Below are 19,031 nucleotides of genomic sequence, written 5' to 3'. Positions count from 1 at the left end.
GTAACAAGAGGGAAAGAAAGAGAAAAGACAGCAACAACTTGTCTTTATGTGGACACATCGACACTCTGAAAGGGCTCTAAGATATTTTCCCCATATGATCAAATAACATTTAACCAACTGCAAGAAGTGTAGTTTTTCCTCAAATACAAACATGTTGCTTGTATTTCTTTCAAGTTGAGTAATTTTCAAAGATTTGCCTCCCTGCATTTGAGTCAGGCATATTTTTTGAGCTGATTGATTGAGGTCCCTGAAAGTTACTTATGACTATATCAACCTCCTCCGAGGTTAGTAACCACCTCTGGTTCAGAAATAAGCTATATAAATAAAGGTTATTCAATGTATTATAGAAACTCACTAAATCACCACGTCTTCATCTTGGAGCTGTCTACTGAAGCTTCAATTTTCTTTTGTCTTACTGAAAACCCCCAAGGAATTTAAAGTCAAATAGATTTCAAGAACTGCAATCAATGTATCTATTGTCGAATCTTTAACCGTTTAAAGTTTGTATAAAGGACAGTGGTGAGGAGTCTAATTAAGATTTACGTTATTAGAAATGTGATATATGGTCATTACCAGTTAGGATTATCACAGGTTGAAATGTTCTCCTCATGTGTCTTTAGGTCATTTTTTTCCATTTATAATGATTTTTTTAAATAAGAAAAAGCAGAGAATTATTCATGTTTAGAACCTAAAAATGTTTGGTTTCTTTTGATAACATTCAGAAGTTGCTCTGTGTTTAAGACAGTTCTGCATGGCAAAGACAAATATATGAAATGTGGAAAAAAACACTGATAACTTAATATCTTGAGGAGAGGGAACTCTGAGATACAAAAACGAGGACACGGAGCAACGTATGTGAAAAAAACGAGTGGTGGATGTTTTGAGACTTAAAATGTGATGAAATACAGAAAACAAGAAGAGTCATCCATTATGTAACAGCCTTCTCCATCCCATCCCTCTGCCAGTCGAGGCGCCTCTCGTTCTCGCTCTTTACATATTCACACAGACTAATCTCTTAAAAGGCCTGATGAGCACACAGGAGAAAGTGCGTGAATGTATGAGTGAATATGTGTGCGCATTTGTTAACACTGGTCCAATTAGCCCGCAGGCGAAAGCAGCAATTTTTATGATGATTGGTGCCCGAGATATAGAAGAGCCTTGTCTTTGGAAGCGTGTGTGTGTATGTGTGAGCGTGTGTGTGTGTGTGTGTGTGTGTGTGTGAATGCTTACATTTGGCACAGAGTTCGGCCAGGTTGTTAACAGCCATCGAGCGGACCTCTAAAGACCAGAAGTTCTCTGACTCCAAAGAAATGCCCGCCTCCTTAACAGAGAAAATCAGCAACAACTTTTTAATGCACCCATACCAAGTGAAATAAGACACACTTGCAGGAACACAAATAATTTGTCTTAAGGGTTACCTGGAATGCCTGTCGGACTGCTTCCATGTTTTGGAAGACGGGGAGGATGTACTTAGTTATGGTTTCGACATCAGGGGACACACCGAGATCCTGCATACCCTTTATCACCTCGATCACACCTAAAACCAACAAATACATTCACATCAACTCTTTGATTTTCAGACAATAAGTTGGTTGGGCTTAAGCTTTAATGCACAAACACAAATCATAAAATTAGATCAAGGACAGAAACAAAATACGTTTAAAAAATGAGAATGATATCAGAAAACAATTCAAAATTGAGATCCATGAAGTAACTGTTCTTTGTTTTCAGCGATTAGCTGCAAACCTAAGAATATTTACTAATTATTTTACATAAATACATTTTAAAAGCAATAAAATGTGCTTTTTAATATCTGTATTAAACAACTTTTCAAACATAACAGTCATTGTTTCTGCCTTTTTTCATCTCTCTTATCAGGGATTGGCAAAGGATCCAAAGAAATACCCCCACACAGCCAGACATGCAAACCATAGAAGCACCAAAAAGTAGAAAAATGTATTCAATGCTTAAATTACACAAATACTGTACCTATAACTTAAGTTTATTTAAAATATTTGTTTGTTAATGCCATTCACTAGTTAAATATTTAAGTTGAGGTAGTTGACATGATTCAGATGAGGAGCATCTAGAGTTCTCCCCCAGAAACGTTTTAGCCCTAAACATTTCTCCATTTCTAGAAACATTTCTACTTTTGAATACAACCAGGCTGCATTTCCAGGTAAAGTTTATTTGTTTAACACACTTTCATGGATTATTTAAATATTTTATTTTCACAAAAGCCCCTCTAGGGACAAGAGTTGCAAATTAGCGTCTAATATAAATACTAATACTTGTGTTGGATTGCTGTTTGTCTATGTATATTGTATCTGTCCCTCTCAAATAGATTTAAATAAAGTCTGGGGGAATTTCCGATTTGAAATTCTGGAAGAATCACATCCCTGTCATGAAAGCAATCATAATAAGTTTGTTCATTTTTTGTAGGAAGTGATGTAAATAGGAAAATATTTTATGACATGGGCAAAACAGAACAAACTTTTTTTGTTTATTTAATCCATTGAATGCTTCAATTTTAAGGATACACACACACACTTCCATGCTCAGACCTAGAACATACTTTCTATTAATCTGAAAAAAGCACTAGCAGCCCCAGAACACAAATACTCTCCGTCAACGAAACCCCCACTGTCTGCTTCATTCTGTACCTGGAATTTGCAGATACGAGTACAAAAACATGCAGTGGGCCTGAAGTGGGCTCCACTGCCCTGCTCTCCAGCGGAGCCCTGAGGTCCTGCCCCAGGGAAGAAGGCCAAAACAGCCACATGCATATGCAGGAGCCACTCGTGCACTCTCAATGTGCCCGCAAGAGTGTGTGTGTGTGTGTGTGTTACTGTTTGTTAGTGTAAGCGCATGTGAAGAAGCCGCTGCAGCACTTTGCATATGTGTCTGGGAGCATGCCCATGAAGGACATGGGCCTAAATGAGGACACACACTGGTCTCCATGAGTGTGTGTGTACATTGTCAGCGTGAATTGCTGGTTGAATCTATATGCTATATATGACTCTATCCAGAGTACAAATACTCCTTGTTCCCATGCAGACTTTAACAAACGACCCTAAAGTGCTTCCTTGAGTTGACACACCTCAGGATGCTGTGTGTTATTTACTCCCCACTCAAGAGTCTAAAACACACACACAAACACGCACACATATATATGGCTCTTTAATTCTACATCCTCTTGGGATGTATGTGTTCACCTGGCAGACTCTCTCTTTAGCTGAATAAAACATGAGCCCCGGGCTTTCATACACCATTAAAACCTGAGGCTGGGGCTGCATTATCCCAGGTAAGGCTACCTGAACCACTCCATCCATCCCTCCACATCACTCATTCATCCGCCCCTCTCACTTTCCATCTACCCCGCTTTCAAGAAAAAGTAAACAGGCGATCTTCAGCTTTCTTCTCAATGGAGGATCCATCCGGTCTGCCATCCACCCCGTTCATCGCTTTCATAGCCCTTTTTTTTTTTATGAAAGAAGAGAGGGAGCACCTGCTTTCCTCCTGAATAATCCATAATCAATTTCACGGTGAGCCAGACAGACAGAAAACAAGTGAATGGAGAGCTGGGTGTATAAATGCATAAGCCTTCTCTCACACATGCGCTTTCTGGCTTCTGCAAGTGAGCTTTCAGGAGGATCAGCACTTTTTTCGTCATCCAGCAAAACAGTTTGTGCGTCAGTTTTTTTTGTTTTTTTTTTGCAAGTCAACTCTGCCCCAGGATGTTCTTGCGCCTCACTTCCTGTATACACAGTCTTACAGCAGAGATTCACTGCATGCCTTGGCTAAGAAATTATAGTTCGGAATACTACAAAAAAAAGCCCTCAGTTTAGCTTTGGTCGGGGCCAATGCAGCTTAAACAAAAGGCATCTTAAAATGTGGCTAACCTGTCAAATCTGCGTTGTGAAGAAAAACAAAAAAAAAAGTTGGAAAGAAATGAGAAAACCGGTGAGAACATGAAAAAAATAACATCCAATATTATACACATTGTGTCACTTGTGCTCTTCAGCCTCTAGGTATTTTACTTTTCAGTCCATAATCCTCACATGTGTGTAACTCTTTTTTGCTCTCTCCCCTGTCCGAAAAATTTATAGAAGATACAGCGTAGAGGAGAACTGAGAAGAGTAGAGGCCTCTCCAGGTTGGTCAGCATAAAGCCTGACATAGCATCCAGGGCATGAAGTATCAAAGGAGTGAGTTAAGCATGGCAGTGGTCACAAGATATCATCATCAGATTCATGTCTGCAGGTTAACTGTCACAGACGAGAAGTGAGGATGGAGAAAAAGAGAGGAAAAGAGGAGTGAAGTGAACCGGTTGCTGTCATCTCCTCCCGTCCTTGGACATGAGTACCTGTCACTTCTCCTTTTCTTTTGCCTCCAACACCATCTGTCTCTGGATCTCTCAGTGTCTCTGACTCTCTGAAGGTGGACTTTGTTTGCTGCAAGGCAATGACCGCTTGTTGTATGAAAACAGAAGAAGAGTACAAGAGCGTTTCCATTTTGTGAGGCAAGAGAGCTGCAATTTCAACCTTGATGGGGTTCATGTTTTTATATCAAGGTGATGTTTGGCTCTTGTCCCAGAAGTTAACTGTGCTGAGCCCACAATAGAGTTCATGGAGGACTTTACTGTAAGCTTGATGCTGCAGTCTTAAATGAAGCCCACAGTATTTGACCGAAAGGGCTGCATTCAAGAAGTGTTTAAAAAAAAAGGGGTCGCATAAGGTCTGTGCAGCAGACTAAACAACCTTTAGATCCTTCGTCAACCAAAATGCATTAGGCTAGAAACAACCCCTTCCTCTGCACTTTCCCCTCCCTCTCTCTGCATTTTTTCTTACTCCTCCATGTCAGAAGTGATAAGAAGGCGCTGCATCTGAGGACTGACAAGCGGTGACTAGCTGGCGGCAGGTGGGAACTATAGGCCAGCATATGCTTCCGCTAAACCCGCCAAATCCACACCTCATCAAAAGGGGATTTTTTTCTTCTCCCCCTCTCTCCCCCTTGTTGTTCTCCTTCAACTATACAGCTCTGACCCTCTCTGCCCGCTAGTGACACCTGTGGACAAAAAGTGACACGGCGCTTAATATTTCATGGGCCGTGCACAGTGGGGCGCGTAATCCAAAGTGAATTCCCTCAGAGCGCTTGCATTTACATGAAATCAAGTCACTCCGCATCAGTCACATCACCTGCACTGGCCCCCAAAAGGCCCCTCCCTTTTCCTCTCACAATCGTGGACACACACACACCTCCTGCAGCCAATGAGTGTAAGCGAGAGAGAGAGAGAGAGAGAGGAGAAAAAAAAAAGAGGCTGCATGATTCATGAGGGTTAAGGCTAACACTGTCGGAAACAAGCGAGTGTGAGCAAAAGAGAACTTTCTCCACTTTCCTTCCTTCTTTCCGCACTGTGACAACTAAATGGATGTGGTCCGACTTATTTGTGTGGCTTTGGGACTGTGGAGCTAGAGAATCTAAGTAAGAGCTTGTGTCAACGTATGTGTGTGTGGTTGTGCATGTTTAAACACATGTCTAATCCTCTTCTTCAAGCTGCCAAGCCAGGCGCTGAAGCATCTCACCATTCAAACGGAGAATCTGTCTGGACCACACAGAGAAGTCAATCTGCGCCGTCGCCGCACCGGTCTAACCAGCTTCTCCTTCCTGCCAGCTCAAATGCCGTCAATTAGCTGACAGGAGGAAAATGCATCATTTATTAATCGCTCTAAAAAACCCCAAAGAGAGAGCCAGAGCTCAGCATAAATAAAGCACTTAAAAGCAAAGCCTCTACTGAGCATATCTGACAAGGTATGTTCAGTAATGAGATGTGAATACTGACAAGTCTCCCCATGCCGGCTATCTGTCACTGAGATGATTTACAAAACTATAACTTTTTATCCTGATATATCTGCCATTCAAAAAGAGGTACACTGATATTTAAGAGTAGCTAGCCATCGTTTTATAAAATTATATACTTCAGAAACCAATGATATCATAACTTGAAAAGGTGATACTGCAGGTGCAATAGGGCACACTGGTCAGTGAATTAGAAGTTCAAAACAGACTGATTGCCTTTATCTTGTAAAATAAACTCTGTAAATATATATATATATATATATATATATGTTTAAATATGTCATTGAAGTTGGTGTATAGAGACCCTACAAGAGTCATCCATCTGTTGAGAACTGTGGGTTGAACAAGATCCTAAGTTGAAAGATTGAAGAAGGAACGGAGGAAGATTTGGGTGAATGAGAAACAAGTTTGGTTTGTGAAGAAATAAGGACAACCACCGGAGCAAAATGACCCCTGACCCCCTCGGCCTCAGGCCCCTATGTGCATCCATGTATGTGCGTTTTGATGTTCGAGTGGGGTGGGGGGGGGGGCACTTCAGGCTACTATGCCTTGTAGGGTCACCTACAAGGAACATGAGATGCCCCATGCCATGGATCAAAGGTCAACCATCCTTACACAGCAGATGTGTTTCAAATTAAAAAAGCAAAGCGTTTAAGCGTTTTAACCAAACATTGTGACCTTGTGAAAAAATAAATGCAAATTAAAAACATTTACACTTAATTATTTGGGGAAAATAAACAAAGCTTAGATTCATTAAAATATTATAGCCAAGTTTAAAGTGTGGCCTGTACCTCCAACTTTTGATCAAAGAGTAGAGGAATTACTGGTTGGGTAATCTCTATTCGCAATCAGGGATCTGGATTTTAATCTCGGGAAGTTTTCTGTTTTCCCTCTGGAATACTTTAGCAGTTCAGTTGTATTGACCAATTACGTGTCAGCAAGCTTAGGTATAGGAAGGAAAAACAGTCCGCGTGGACAGCAAAATACTCATTGGTTGTATTGCCTTTAGTGAAGCCGCTCTACAACTTAAATTCTACTGTTGGTCTTAGACTCAACAGATGAATGGATGCTACTCCTGGATGTTATAGACACAGAGTCTAAACTGCACGGACAAGGAAGTCCTGCCTGGAAGTCTTTTAATGCTGATCGCCAGCTTCACCGGGATTACGGAGAAATTTGCATCTGTCCCCAGAGGCAGATACCGTCTATCTATCTATTATATGATGATTGATGACGACTGCCGATGGGCTCCGAGTTTTGCAGGTTGGAAAACAGAAACAAATCAAAATGCCTTGACAATGACAAAATGACAGCAATCTAGCCCTGGAAGGTTTGTTAATGGTACATTTGAATTGTTTTATAAAGTGTTGCCACTGTTTAAAGACAATACAATAATTCTAATCCACACAGAAAGTCTGGTCTGCAAAGACTTTTCCAATTTAGTGCTTCAACTCTTTAACAACAAAAGCACCCCCAACTAGCATCAATACTTTTTTCTAATCCCATAAAACGTTTATGTAAACACACCTACTGTGCAGCCCTTTTTTCTTTAAGATGATACAGTGTCGGCTGCGACATAAAAGGAGTGCCTTTGTGCCAGATATGCCATAATTCCAGGTTTATTGCTTGACGTGTCAGAAACAGAAAATGAAAGGTCAGATTAATGGTTAGTGACAGAGGCATCTGAGTAAATGATTGGTGTCAACTACTACCTAACCTATATTTGATACTTGAGGACATTAAAACTTCACTGTTCAGGATTCAATTTTTGTAGCCTTCACTCAAAAGAAAAATAACCTGATTGTAAAGTCAAAAATGTACATTAGACTTGGGCCAGGAAGAGAACAAAAGGCCAGAACTAGAAGATCAGAGGAACGAAAGTTATGACATTCATGTCTGAGCACACTTTCTGAAAGTCAGAGCTCCTTTTTTTTCGGTCCAAGGCCCATCTGTTCAGAGTTCTAAACTTTACAATCTATTCCTAGAGTCCTCCAGAGAGACCTGTGTGTGTGTGTGTGTGTGTTGTATCGTCCTTTCCTGCTCTAACTCTCTCATGTAGGGATCAGACATCTTTGCCCTTGACTGCCCCAGCCCAGTGAAACCTGTCCCAGTTGGACCACTCTGTGGAGCATTAATATTTGAGGGCAACACTCCTTTAAAAGCTCTTTCTGGTACAGAGGACTGAGGAAGTCATAATTCCCTATACTCCTAAAAAAACATACACATGCACATACACTGAAACTACCATGCTCGCCAAAAGAAGATGCTCTAATTCACTGGATGCACAAACAGATGGCAAGCGCATTTTGTTTCTTTTTGGGGCTCAGTGGCACCCATTATGTTCTCAGTGTGTGCAAGACTATTCACATGAGGCTGAAGAGACTTTAAGATCACTATACAAGCTTCTCACGATAGCTCAATTTCTAGCCTTCTCTACAAAGCTACTCCTTTAGTGATAGCTTAAGCAAAGGCCAAAAGTATCGTTGGAAAGGCCTGTGTGACGTATCTTCTAGCAATCGCAATTGTTTTCATGCAGGTCCAAATCTCGCATTGCAGGACGTGCAAAGTGAAGCAGATGAACCTAGCATCTCATGCTATTCCTTTTTTGTTGCATGATAAAAAAAAACTCTTAAGCTTTTGATATTACACAGAAAAATACAATACAGGTCTATCTGACATCACATTATAGCAGCCCTTCAGAGGAGCACAGAGTGAATTGGATACGCTGAGTTTGTGTGTCATCCACCTGTAAACAACACGTGATGCTCCTCCTGTGTGTGTGTTTGTGTTCATACCAGATGTGTTGTTGTCTTTCACATGCTGAGTGAGAAGGGGCCAAAAGTAGTGCGGCCTGATGGGAAAGTCCTGCTCCTTCAACATCTTCATCAGTTCTAAAGACCTAGCTGCAAAAATAAATCAATCACAATAATCACCAAACAGACACATAAGCATGTTGAAGACAATTAAGAATAGAAGACGGTTGTAAATGTCTGTTTGTGAAAAACAGGAAATGAAATGAAAAGAGATGTACCAGTCATCTTTGAATCCAGAGCACAGGACAGAGAGAAGGTGAGCGGTGAACTGTGCAGTTTGGACTCCTCGAGCTCCTTGCAAAAGATGCCCAACTTCTCCAGTGACTGAAAGGATCAATGAAAGAAATTTAAAAATTGAATTTGAATGTATAACTGAATACTCGAAGTGCCTGACAACCACTACTCAACACGTATGCTAGCTTACAGTCATGTGCAAGCAAGCAATGTGCAAGTGACTTTTTCTTGGCTGTTTACCATGCCTATGTTGACACAGTGTCTGAGGAAGAAGTTGCCCAGGCTGGCCGAGTCATCGCTGAAGCTCTCCGACTGCAGCGTTGGGAAAGTCTTCAGGATGTAGAAGGCCGTGTCCTCCAACTGCAGGGTGATGAGTCTCAGACACAAGTTCATGGCATCTACAAGAAGAACGTCAAATACTGATTATGCTAAGCTAATAAAAAATTTAAAATGATGAGTTCATATTTAAGCCATTTGGATCTTTAATCCTTTCTCCTTTTTATGGAATTCAACCCACCACAATAAAGCAAATAGAAACTGAAGATGTAGTCTATTCTGCAGCTGACAACATGGTTCATGGTACTGGATGGCAAATAGTACGATCATAACGACTTTCCCTTTAAATGTTCAATGTTGATATTTATCCCACTAAATCATTTAATAATGCTGCCAGCTTGAGAAGTCTGATAATGACCCATGCCTGGAGAAACCATGGATCATAAGTTAAAGTGAAGAATATTAACGAGCGCTTGAAGCTCTTGTGAAGAGTTTTTTGGCCAGTTATGAAAGAGTCACAGAGTAAAGCTGATGTCTCCACAGCAAATGAGACCCTCGGTGTGACCCGCAATTATTTCAATGTTGATACTCTCAATGCCAAAATATTATTTTAGTCAAGACAAAAGCAGAAGTTGATTGATATGTTTTGCTATTTTAAAAAAAACAACACCTGCACATGTAAAGGACAGAATCAGAATAGAAATAAGATACTGTCTTGTATAAAAACAGTCGCTAAAATCGACACAAAATCTAAGTTCCTCACAGTTGCTTTGAGTTATCTATTGCACATTTTCCCCTTCAATTTAGAAATGATTAATATAGGAAAATAAACACTGACTAAAGTAACAAGGAACAAGCTATTTTTAAGCTAGTTCAGATGGGCTTTAATAACTTAAACTTGTTTCTAGGACATCAGCATAAAAAAGCCTTTTAATTAAAAGCAGTTAAAACTTGTCCGTTTATGGATGTTAGTATGTGGGTACTTTAAATATAAGGGGTAAACTCAAGTGTCTCACCAACACTTTATCGTAGACACTAGATGTTTTTTTTCTCATGGACCTATATCCCAGCTGCTCAAGACCAGGACTGTAGAAATGCATGAGGTGTGCGTGCATGTGTACCTGGAACATAACCCCTCTCATGTCTCAAGCGCTCAACCATCTCTGGGATGTGCTGCTGGTGTCCGGCCTTGGCTAGAGTGTAGATGACCTGCATGATGTCCCTGTCCATCAGACTGCAGTCTGCGCTCTCTGCTTCTTCCATTGTCTGACGGAGGGACAGAGAGGACGAAGAGAGAGAGGTGAGCGTGAGTTTCGGACGCACAGAAAAAAGGTAAACAACTAAATGAATGACCACACAGACCTGTTTCAGGCTGTCTAGGTCTCCCTTCTCAGCATAGGCGTTCAAAAGTGATAAATAAGTGTCAGGACTCGGTTCAATTCCTGCTCCCTTCATCACGGGAAATATGTTCTTAGCACTCTCGATGTCTCTGCACAGTGGGGAAAAAAAGACAGCTGGTTTGAAGACAAATTCTTTCTGCTTAAACATTTATTATAATCCATTTTATACATTGCACTTCTGTAACTAAAGCTGTGACACTCACCCTGCACGGGCATGGCCTGTCACCAGGGAGTTGAAAACAGCGTCGGTGATTGGCAAATCTTTGCTCTTCATGAAACCCAATATGGTGCTATGAAAGGAAAAAGGGGTTTAACAAACGCATCAAACCAAAGGTGTAATATATCACCGGTTAAAAGGACTTGTAGCTGTAATCAACAGGCGTGGAAAAGATAAGTCAAAAAATGTATCCTATAATATACAAGCATTTAATTCATCTAAGTAGCTAAGATGAAGGATTGTGTTTTTTATGAACCATCGTTTGTCAAGTAGCCGATTGGCCTATCAGACCATTGACTCTGCTGTTGTTTGGTTTATAAGCAGAAGAGCAAGTGTGCACACCTGGCTCCCTCGATGTTTCCATTTTGGCAGTAGGCTGCTATCAGTCGCTGGTAGGTAACCTGTGCAAGGTAACAAAAGGGAAATTAAACAGAGCTCAAAATCATCAAGTGTGTACGTATGTTACAATACTATGCAAGATGCTGCTTTGCTGCAAGTGCGCAAGTGCAGAATTAATTTGCATCATCAACTGCAATAAAATGTGCATATGAACCAAAACATCATGTATAACGATGTTCCACTAGTGCTGTTGTGATGACAGGTGCAAGCTGATGGAAATATATCAATGTGTTTCCTTACAGCCTGCACTAAAACACTTACTCTGTTAGGCTGGATGTTGGATGCCTCCATCTTGGCAAGGAAGTCGGTGGGGGAAAAGTTGAACTCGTTCTGCAGGTAAACCTTCAGCAAGGCATTGTAGTGGCTGACATCATACTGAGCACCTGATGAGGACAATGTACAAAATGTGTCAAATGAATGATGATTCCCAAAACAGTCCCAGTTATAGCTTTAAGTTAAGTTTAAGTTAAGTTCTGCTTTGGATAATCGGATTGTTAAATTCAACAACCGATGCAGCCTCTCACCCAACTCCTGCAGCTTCTCCCAAATATGGTGGGCCAGCTCACTGCGCTCCTGCAGAGGCATCTCTGGCAGCAGGGCGCCACAGCTACGCAGCAGTAGCAAGGCCTGATTACCGCTGGGATAACCTGCACCACAGGGAACCGGGGGTTAAGGACAGAAGCAGAACATGAAGGACAGAGATAAGAAAAAGTTCTGAAGCAAATGTTTTTTTTCTAAGGCCTCAGCAGTGCTTCGGCATAGCTTGAAGCCCCCTTGATCACTCAAGCCCCTTGTGCCTGCCTACCTGTCCTGCAGATATCATGGAAGATGCGGAGCAGCAGGGTCTTTGTGATGCGGCCAGTTCTCCTCACAGAGCTGTCTAGCTTGGCAAGAGCCCAGTCGAATTGCTGCACCTGTTTGGTCCGCACCCCAGCACTGCCTTCCTCTTTCTGCTCCGTGGCCACAGCATAGTTACGAACACATCCAACAGTGTATGGCCCCAGACGACTGTAAGAGAATTAGACAGTTGCAGTGGAGTAAGCAGAGATGGGTCGAGGGCGATGGTACGGTAAAGAAGAACAAGTGAAAGGGGCGAGAGAGGTCAAAGAACAACAAAAAAAAAACAGAGGAACTCAGATTATTCTTCTGTGATTTCATATGAGACGTAACCACCTTTGACCTCCTGAACAGTAAAAACTAAGTGTATGCACGACAAAACACAGATACATCTCAAGATGCTCTGCCTGCCCAAAGTTTTTCAAGAGGGGGTTTGACCTTGAGAATAAAAAAAAGGTCCAGCAGAATAGAAACCTGGCTGTCGCCGATCACTAACTGCAATGTGTGGCATCATCATTTTAACTTCTCCGATAAAGGAACACTGAAATATTTCCATCAAATTAACTATTGACATGACAGCACAGACGTCTGGTCTCCAGGTGTGGACCTTTTGTTTCAAGCCAGCACCTCATTAAATACTGAATGACAACACTGAAGACTAAAAGTAGCATAATCTTTACAGGTTAAGACGCTATATTCGACTAAATTATAAATACTGAATTGAATGGCTTGGTTACACAACATCTGATCACCACTTTATGTAAACGGGAGCCATTGGGTTCATGATGACTAACTATTCATGTCGTATGTATCTTATTCTCGGATAACACACATGTAAACACGCTTAATTTAAAACAGCACGTCATATTAACGTGGATATTGTTTGTCTGTGGTTGTCATTGAGCCTCAATGACATCTCTGCCTCACGCCTCACGCGTGGATAAGAGCTGCACAGCTTAGCAGACGTGATACCTGGACACGTCTCCTGAAGTACGGCTGATCTGTCGGGAACAAACTCCGGTCTCGCTTCCGCGGAGAGCTCCGCTGTACAGTCGACCGATCGGCGGTCCGGTGCTTTTAGAGCCCGCGATCTGAAGCAAGCCCGAAGGCGAAAACTTGAGTAGCCGAGCTGATCTCAAGAGCGCAGCCATGTTTTCTGTCACACCGTCAGAAGGACGGACGTCCGCACCACGTGACCCAGTCCAGTCAGAGAAAACCACGCGAGAGGAGCGACACGAGAGTTCATGAATGTGTGGCGCACACACACACACACACACACACACAGCCACTCTAGCTTTGGAGTGTAGTGTTAATATTATAATGCCTCATGACTAAGTGCAGCTTACCTTAAGTTAATTTGTGTGATGACACAACAAGAGCCTTATTGATCAGGATTGTTTTAAGCATTTAAAGTTCAGTGTGAGGATGACATACCCTCCTCTGAAACAAATTCAAAGACTCTCCTGGGAGGAAGCCATTATAGTTACAGAGCCCATCCAACAGTTCACTAGCAAGGACCACGCCACAACAGAATTAGTTTGAACATTTAATGTGAATTAGTAAGATGTATTGATGGATGTATGTGCATGAGAGGGGTGTAGGTGTTTAGATGGTCGTCTTCTTTCAGGCGGGTCCGGGAGGTTCATCGGGCGAGCGAGAGACTCAAGAGTGGGGGTACCGTCTCAGGTTTGAATCCACCCAAACTTATTACGGCCCCCCCACCCCACCAAGACTGTACCTTAAAATGAGAGAGACGAGGGAGAGAGGCATGTGCCGAGTTTGGATGGGAAGAAATAAGGAAGGAGGGAAGAGATGAGGAAGGACGGTGAATGGATGAGAAGGAGGGAAGGGAGGTTGGGTAGAAGGATCTGAGACAAACGGGGTGTGGTGAGGTGACCAGGTGTTAAGTAGGCTGTCAGGTAATTGGAGGTGTGGTTTTAGGCGTGGTCCTGCCCCCGAACCTAAGTTAATACATTAACTCTGTATGTTGTTGGTGGACTTAGTTAAGGTTCTTAGTGTATTTGTTTTTGTTCTTTACATCCCTTACATTAATGTGCAGTTACTGAAATGCCCCCCCCCCCCAAAAAAAAGTAAGTCACAGGCATCTTTTACAACTTACACCTTAAAATCTTAAGCACACACAGGTCCACATGCCTAAATTCGCATTTATGTCACTTATATTTGTCTTATTTATGAGTTTGTTCACAACTTATTCCAATAGTTAATAAGAACCTCATCAAATAAAAGATGACTGCAAACATGTTGTGGTTGTACCTGTTTTATACTAATTTTTCTAACTAATTAACTACAGTAATACACTAAAATACAACGCTATGATTGTACCTGTCAACTTTGAACACTGTGTATGACAGTATACTGTGAATGCAGCAATTACATTTTAGAAGTTACATTTTAAAGACAGACAAGATAATTTGGGTAAACAAATATATTTTTATTACATCATGAACTTCTACAAACAACAGCATTGAGAAAATAATCATCTCAGCTCTTCAATTAAGCTATGCTTCCCTTTGCTTTTCCTCTTCTTCAAGTTCTGCTCCACTACAGTCTTTGCTTTCTCCATGCTGCTCCGGACGCTCTCTCTTCTACTGTGCTCGTTCCACAACTCAATAGCGAGCGTACGAGTCCTGTGTTCGTTGTCCAGCACCCAGGCCTGAAAGAATTCACACTTCTTGCTCGAAAGGAAGTACTTCTGTCTCCTTTTCCCGTCATCTCCCTCTTTAGACAGCATACTTCTAGCCCGTGAGAGCACTGAGCGAAGCTGACTCAAGGCTGCCAGGCAGTATCCTGTAGCATCTTTCCTGTCTCTGCCGGTCATGATGTGGGCAACTGCTTCCATTGCCCTGGTTGGGGCAACAGGATCCTCCTTGTCTAGGTAACCTCCGTCCAAAATGAGAGTTTCTCCACATTCTAAAGCCTCATGGACCGAGTTAAACACCCTGTTGGAGTTCAGGGCCTCTGACAGAGCAAGAATCATGTCACAGATCTCAAACATCAGTGAATCAGTGTCATTGTTGAACAGGCACAGTGTGAAGGTGTAGCCGTATAGTGCATTGACCAAACCGTAGCACACCAGGGGAGATGGATTTGCACATAAGGAGCTCAACTTTGGTATTTTTGCAGAAATTGGAGGGATGTAAGGAACTGTTGAACCTCTCTTGTCCTTGCTTGTGTCTTTTCCTTTTTCCCCTTTCATTTTTTGCAACTTTGAAGCAGTTGTGTCCCCACCCTGAACCACTTTTTGCGCCTCAACATCACCGTCTAGCAGAGCCACAGCTGCTGCGTGTTCTGTGTTCAGTTTACTCCCTTCCTCCTCGAGCTCTAGCTCCTCCACCAGGCCTCTCGCTCCCTCTTCGTGCTCCTCCCACCAAGGGATCCACAGGGGGACAAGCCCACCGAATGCTCCACTCTTCATCATTCCCATAAAAGCCTCTTTATCTTTACTGTTGAGAAGTTCCCAGAGTTCCTCCTCTGACAGTTTGTCAATATCAAGCCCCGAGAGTCGATCAGCCAATTCCAGCTCACCTTCTGCACCGACGGTGTCCTTATCGACGTGTTCGGGCAGCAGGTCCCCTCCACCGATCTCTTCAAGCTTCCTCAAAATAGCCTCGATCTCTGTTTCACTCCCTACTCCGGACTGCTGAAGCTCTGCCAACCTGGACAGCAGCTCCACCACCAGTACTTTCTCCATCACCTCTCCTTCACAATCGCCTCCGTCATCTGACACGACACCTGCTTCTTTTAACAGAGTTTCCATCCCCCCATCTGTCCCCTCTGCTTTTTGTCTGAGCCCGACAAGGACATCCTGCATTTTCTTCCTCCCCTCGCTTTCCGTTTTCCCCATATCCTTCAGCTCCCGGAGAACAGACTCCTTGTAAAACTCCTCAGAGCACGCGGAGTGATCTGGGCTCTGGTAGCAAGCCAGGCTGCAGTAATGCGTGTTGCACCGAGGGCAGGTGTAACAAGAGGTCTTACATTTACACAACATGCAGACTGCACTCTTCCCTGCTTTGACATCGTTTGCTGCAGCCTCTTCTTCGTCTTGTGTCTTTGCCGGCGTGAGAAACTCCTCTTGTAAAGCAGTTCCTCTAGAGGGGAGATGAATCCCATCTGTGGTCACGGTGTCAGGCTGTGTGTCCGGCTCTGTGTCAGTCCACTGCTGCTTCGGACTGAGGTCTGTCAGAAGACTCCTGACGGACGGAGGAAGTCTCCGTCTGATTAATGGATTCATCACCAGCAGAACAGAAGCACGATGTTGTCCCAAAAGGAAGAGCGAGTCACCCAAACAAGGTCACCTAACCTACAGAATACAAAAAAGAAATAACGTTATTACAATATGTCACCTCTTTGTTATTTAACAGCAGCTGATGGTACTTCCACATGTTTCACCTTTAACAACCAACACTAACAGCGTGTGCTTTACCTCCCTTAACCGTCTACAAATGGCTTTAAAGAGCGAAAATTAAGTACTCTAGGCAGCGAGTACGTTACGTGTAACGTGCTTTAAATGAATTTAAAAACAAGGTGCGCTTACTTTCTTCGTATAGTCAACGACGCAAACGCGTTGGTGATGTTGAGCTATGAAAGCTAACCCGTCGCCTGTTGATGACGTAACAGAAACTGACAGCTGTTTTTTTTTTTTTTTTTTTTCTTTCAGTTGTGTGTTTCCACTTCAAGCGCCGCTTACAAAATTGCCACCACTCAAACTTGCAGCCTAATATTATGATAACAATAACTTTAGAAGTAGCATGGGATTGTATTCACAAAGCATAATACAGGTAAAAAAAAAAAGTTTATCAAAAAATATTTCAATTGCTTTTGAATGAAAGATTGAATGTCTTACCAAGATGTTTAAAACTCTGTTTTCAAGGTCAAGAAAAGTGTAACCTACATTGTATTTCATATTTGCTTTTCTCGAACCTGATAAGAAAATGACCAAATAAATTGGATATAAGATAAGAAAATCCTTTTTTGATCCCCAGTGGGGAAATTCAAGTGTTTGCAGCTGTAAAAGAAGAAGAGCGTGCATATGAGTAAAAATAAAATAAGAGTATGTAAGAATAAATAAAGATAAAGGTGCAATGTATTTATAACGATTAAAGAGCAATTCATTATTAATTAAACTATGTACTAATTAAGATCCATACTATACACTAAAACTAAACAGGACATTTAGACATAAAAAGTGGAAAGTTTAAGTTAAAGTGACCAGTTATGAGATAAAGTGACAGAGTTGAAATAAGGTGACAAAAGTAAGCAATGAATATCAAATATAAGAATCTGGTAATAATACTCTAAAAATATTTAGTAATATGTTAGAAATCGTCACATTCAATTCCATGTCTTTGTAAAATATTGAATCAAGGTTTAATCAACCAAAGTGTGCAAACACAATATGTAAGCTGTGAAAAAATAATGATTTCCAACTTGTGATGTTTTTGTCATTTAGACCAATTGGTCCTGTCCAGTCCCATCATTTGACACATTTTTTTATTCTTTTTTTGTCAGTCCATAAGTGGTGCATAGTTCTTTTTTTTAAGCTGCTGCACAGACCCTGAATCACTCATCACATGCATGTATGCATGTTGTATTCCGACTAACTGCCCTGCTGTCTTACTTTATGTCAATATGTATGTGCGTCATGCATGTCTGTCTATTTGGCTGATTCCTGACTGTGCTGTGTGTCTACATCTCCCGTGGGGCTGTTTGCTGTGAGGTGATTGTCTCCTGCAGGGGGTCAAGCATGGTAAAGGTCATGCAGGTGGGGAGTTGTCAGATGGCTGTCCACCCCTGACTGGGCCAAGGGGTTCCCGTGCCGCCTGTCACAGCCTATGGGGAAAAAGGGGGGAGGAGGGGGGTCTGAAGTTGACGTGTGCCATGCTGTCTTGGCCCCGCCCCTGGCTGCTGTGCCAGCAGTCCTGGGCAGGCTGCTGCCTCCTCGTGTCTCCTTTATTCTGCCCTGGCATGTCCTGTGACATGTATGTACCCCCAACACTTCATCCACGAGCTTACTCACTGACTGCTAAACTGATGATATGAAGTGCTGTAAAATTGAGTCCAGGTTAAAAAAGGTTGCAAATGTTTTTGTCCTTTTCCATGAGTCATTAGCACAGGTTTAGTATTTTTGTTTTTAGTAGACAGTCTAGACACTGACAGAAAAGGCAGGTATGACATGTAATGACGTCCATAACTGGAGAGTGGTGTAGAACTGAGAAAACCAGGTTGCTGCTCCACCTTTGAGCAAAAAGATTTAGATACAAAAATCTACATGTAAAGCATTTTGCATGGATATAATCTTAACATTTTAATTAAAAAAAGGTCCCTTTGACAATACTTATTTTTCTTCTTAATACAACATGTATGATTTATTGTTAATCCCACATTGTCCATTACACACAAACAAAACAATCACAAATGAACTCACAATTATAGGACCCTTTCAGTTAATATGCATAAAAGAGAAGGTTTTTGATTTTTTGATGAGAACATTTGATGAGCACCACTAAATATTCAGATTATACTATAAAGTGTAGTATAACTTGTTTGCCTTGTGACCATTCCCAGGGGTTATGAACATTTTCAGATATAAAAGTAGTTTTGTGTGTGTGAAAATTAAAAAAACAAAAAAACAAAGACACACACACACAAATACATACAAACACACTAACATAAATACATACCTCGCTGTCTACCACCAGCTGATAGGTGACAGGGAACAGGCTCTGCCTTTTGGGCATGTCCAGCCCTGGCATGTCTGGAGCTGTCCACTGTACAGCAGCAGGGTATGCGTGTGTGTGTGTGTGTGTGTGTGTGTGTGTGTGTGTGTGTGTGTGTGTGTGTGTGTGTGTGTGTGTGTGTGTGTGTGTGTGTGTGTGTGTGTGTGTGTTTGTGTGTGTTTATGTTTGTGACCTACGTTGATGTAGACTGTTCTGTCACCTGTCAGCTCAAAAGGATTTGGCATCATAGGGTACTCCCA

The 19,031-nt window shown here is 42.0% G+C and overlaps 2 protein-coding genes across 3 annotated transcripts in view; both read right to left on the bottom strand.

Annotated features, from left to right (window-relative positions):
* lrpprc (leucine-rich pentatricopeptide repeat containing) overlaps positions 1–13,215 on the bottom strand; it is a 56,659-nt gene extending 43,444 nt beyond the window's left edge. Inside the window, exons 1-13 of the mRNA XM_020650240.3 lie at positions 13,007–13,215; positions 12,003–12,205; positions 11,722–11,844; positions 11,459–11,580; positions 11,141–11,199; positions 10,785–10,871; positions 10,544–10,670; positions 10,303–10,447; positions 9,146–9,303; positions 8,890–8,995; positions 8,654–8,761; positions 1,419–1,537; positions 1,231–1,321 (exon numbers count right to left, since the gene is read on the bottom strand). Coding sequence (XP_020505896.2) covers positions 1,231–1,321; positions 1,419–1,537; positions 8,654–8,761; positions 8,890–8,995; positions 9,146–9,303; positions 10,303–10,447; positions 10,544–10,670; positions 10,785–10,871; positions 11,141–11,199; positions 11,459–11,580; positions 11,722–11,844; positions 12,003–12,205; positions 13,007–13,185 — 1,627 coding nt within the window. The 5' untranslated portion in view covers positions 13,186–13,215. The remainder of the gene's footprint in view (positions 1–1,230; positions 1,322–1,418; positions 1,538–8,653; positions 8,762–8,889; positions 8,996–9,145; positions 9,304–10,302; positions 10,448–10,543; positions 10,671–10,784; positions 10,872–11,140; positions 11,200–11,458; positions 11,581–11,721; positions 11,845–12,002; positions 12,206–13,006) is intronic.
* A 1,250-nt stretch (positions 13,216–14,465) lies between these two features.
* znhit2 (zinc finger, HIT-type containing 2) lies at positions 14,466–16,680 on the bottom strand. 2 transcript variants are annotated; one of them, XM_020650253.3, is made up of 2 exons: positions 16,590–16,680; positions 14,466–16,355 (listed from the first exon to the last, which is right to left on the bottom strand). In XM_020650253.3, the coding sequence occupies exon 2, from the start codon at positions 16,284–16,286 to the stop codon at positions 14,532–14,534; it is 1,755 nt and encodes a 584-aa protein (XP_020505909.3). In that variant the 5' UTR covers positions 16,287–16,355; positions 16,590–16,680; the 3' UTR covers positions 14,466–14,531. The 2 variants fall into 2 exon arrangements, with proteins under 2 accessions (XP_020505909.3, XP_065815873.1); XM_065959801.1 differs by lacking the exon at positions 16,590–16,680 and adding an exon at positions 16,445–16,567.
* Between the last annotated feature and the right edge of the window lie 2,351 nt (positions 16,681–19,031).

The sequence above is a fragment of the Labrus bergylta genome, chromosome 10 (assembly GCF_963930695.1).
Source record: "Labrus bergylta chromosome 10, fLabBer1.1, whole genome shotgun sequence".
NCBI classification, from domain to species: Eukaryota; Metazoa; Chordata; class Actinopteri; order Labriformes; family Labridae; genus Labrus; species Labrus bergylta.
This window is presented reverse-complemented; position numbering and strand designations above follow the sequence as displayed.

What these genes read in the sequence shown, in the direction of transcription:
- znhit2 (XM_020650253.3), bottom strand. Translation starts at nt 16,286, where the DNA reads ATGAATCCATTAATCAGACGGAGACTTCCTCCGTCCGTCAGGAGTCTT.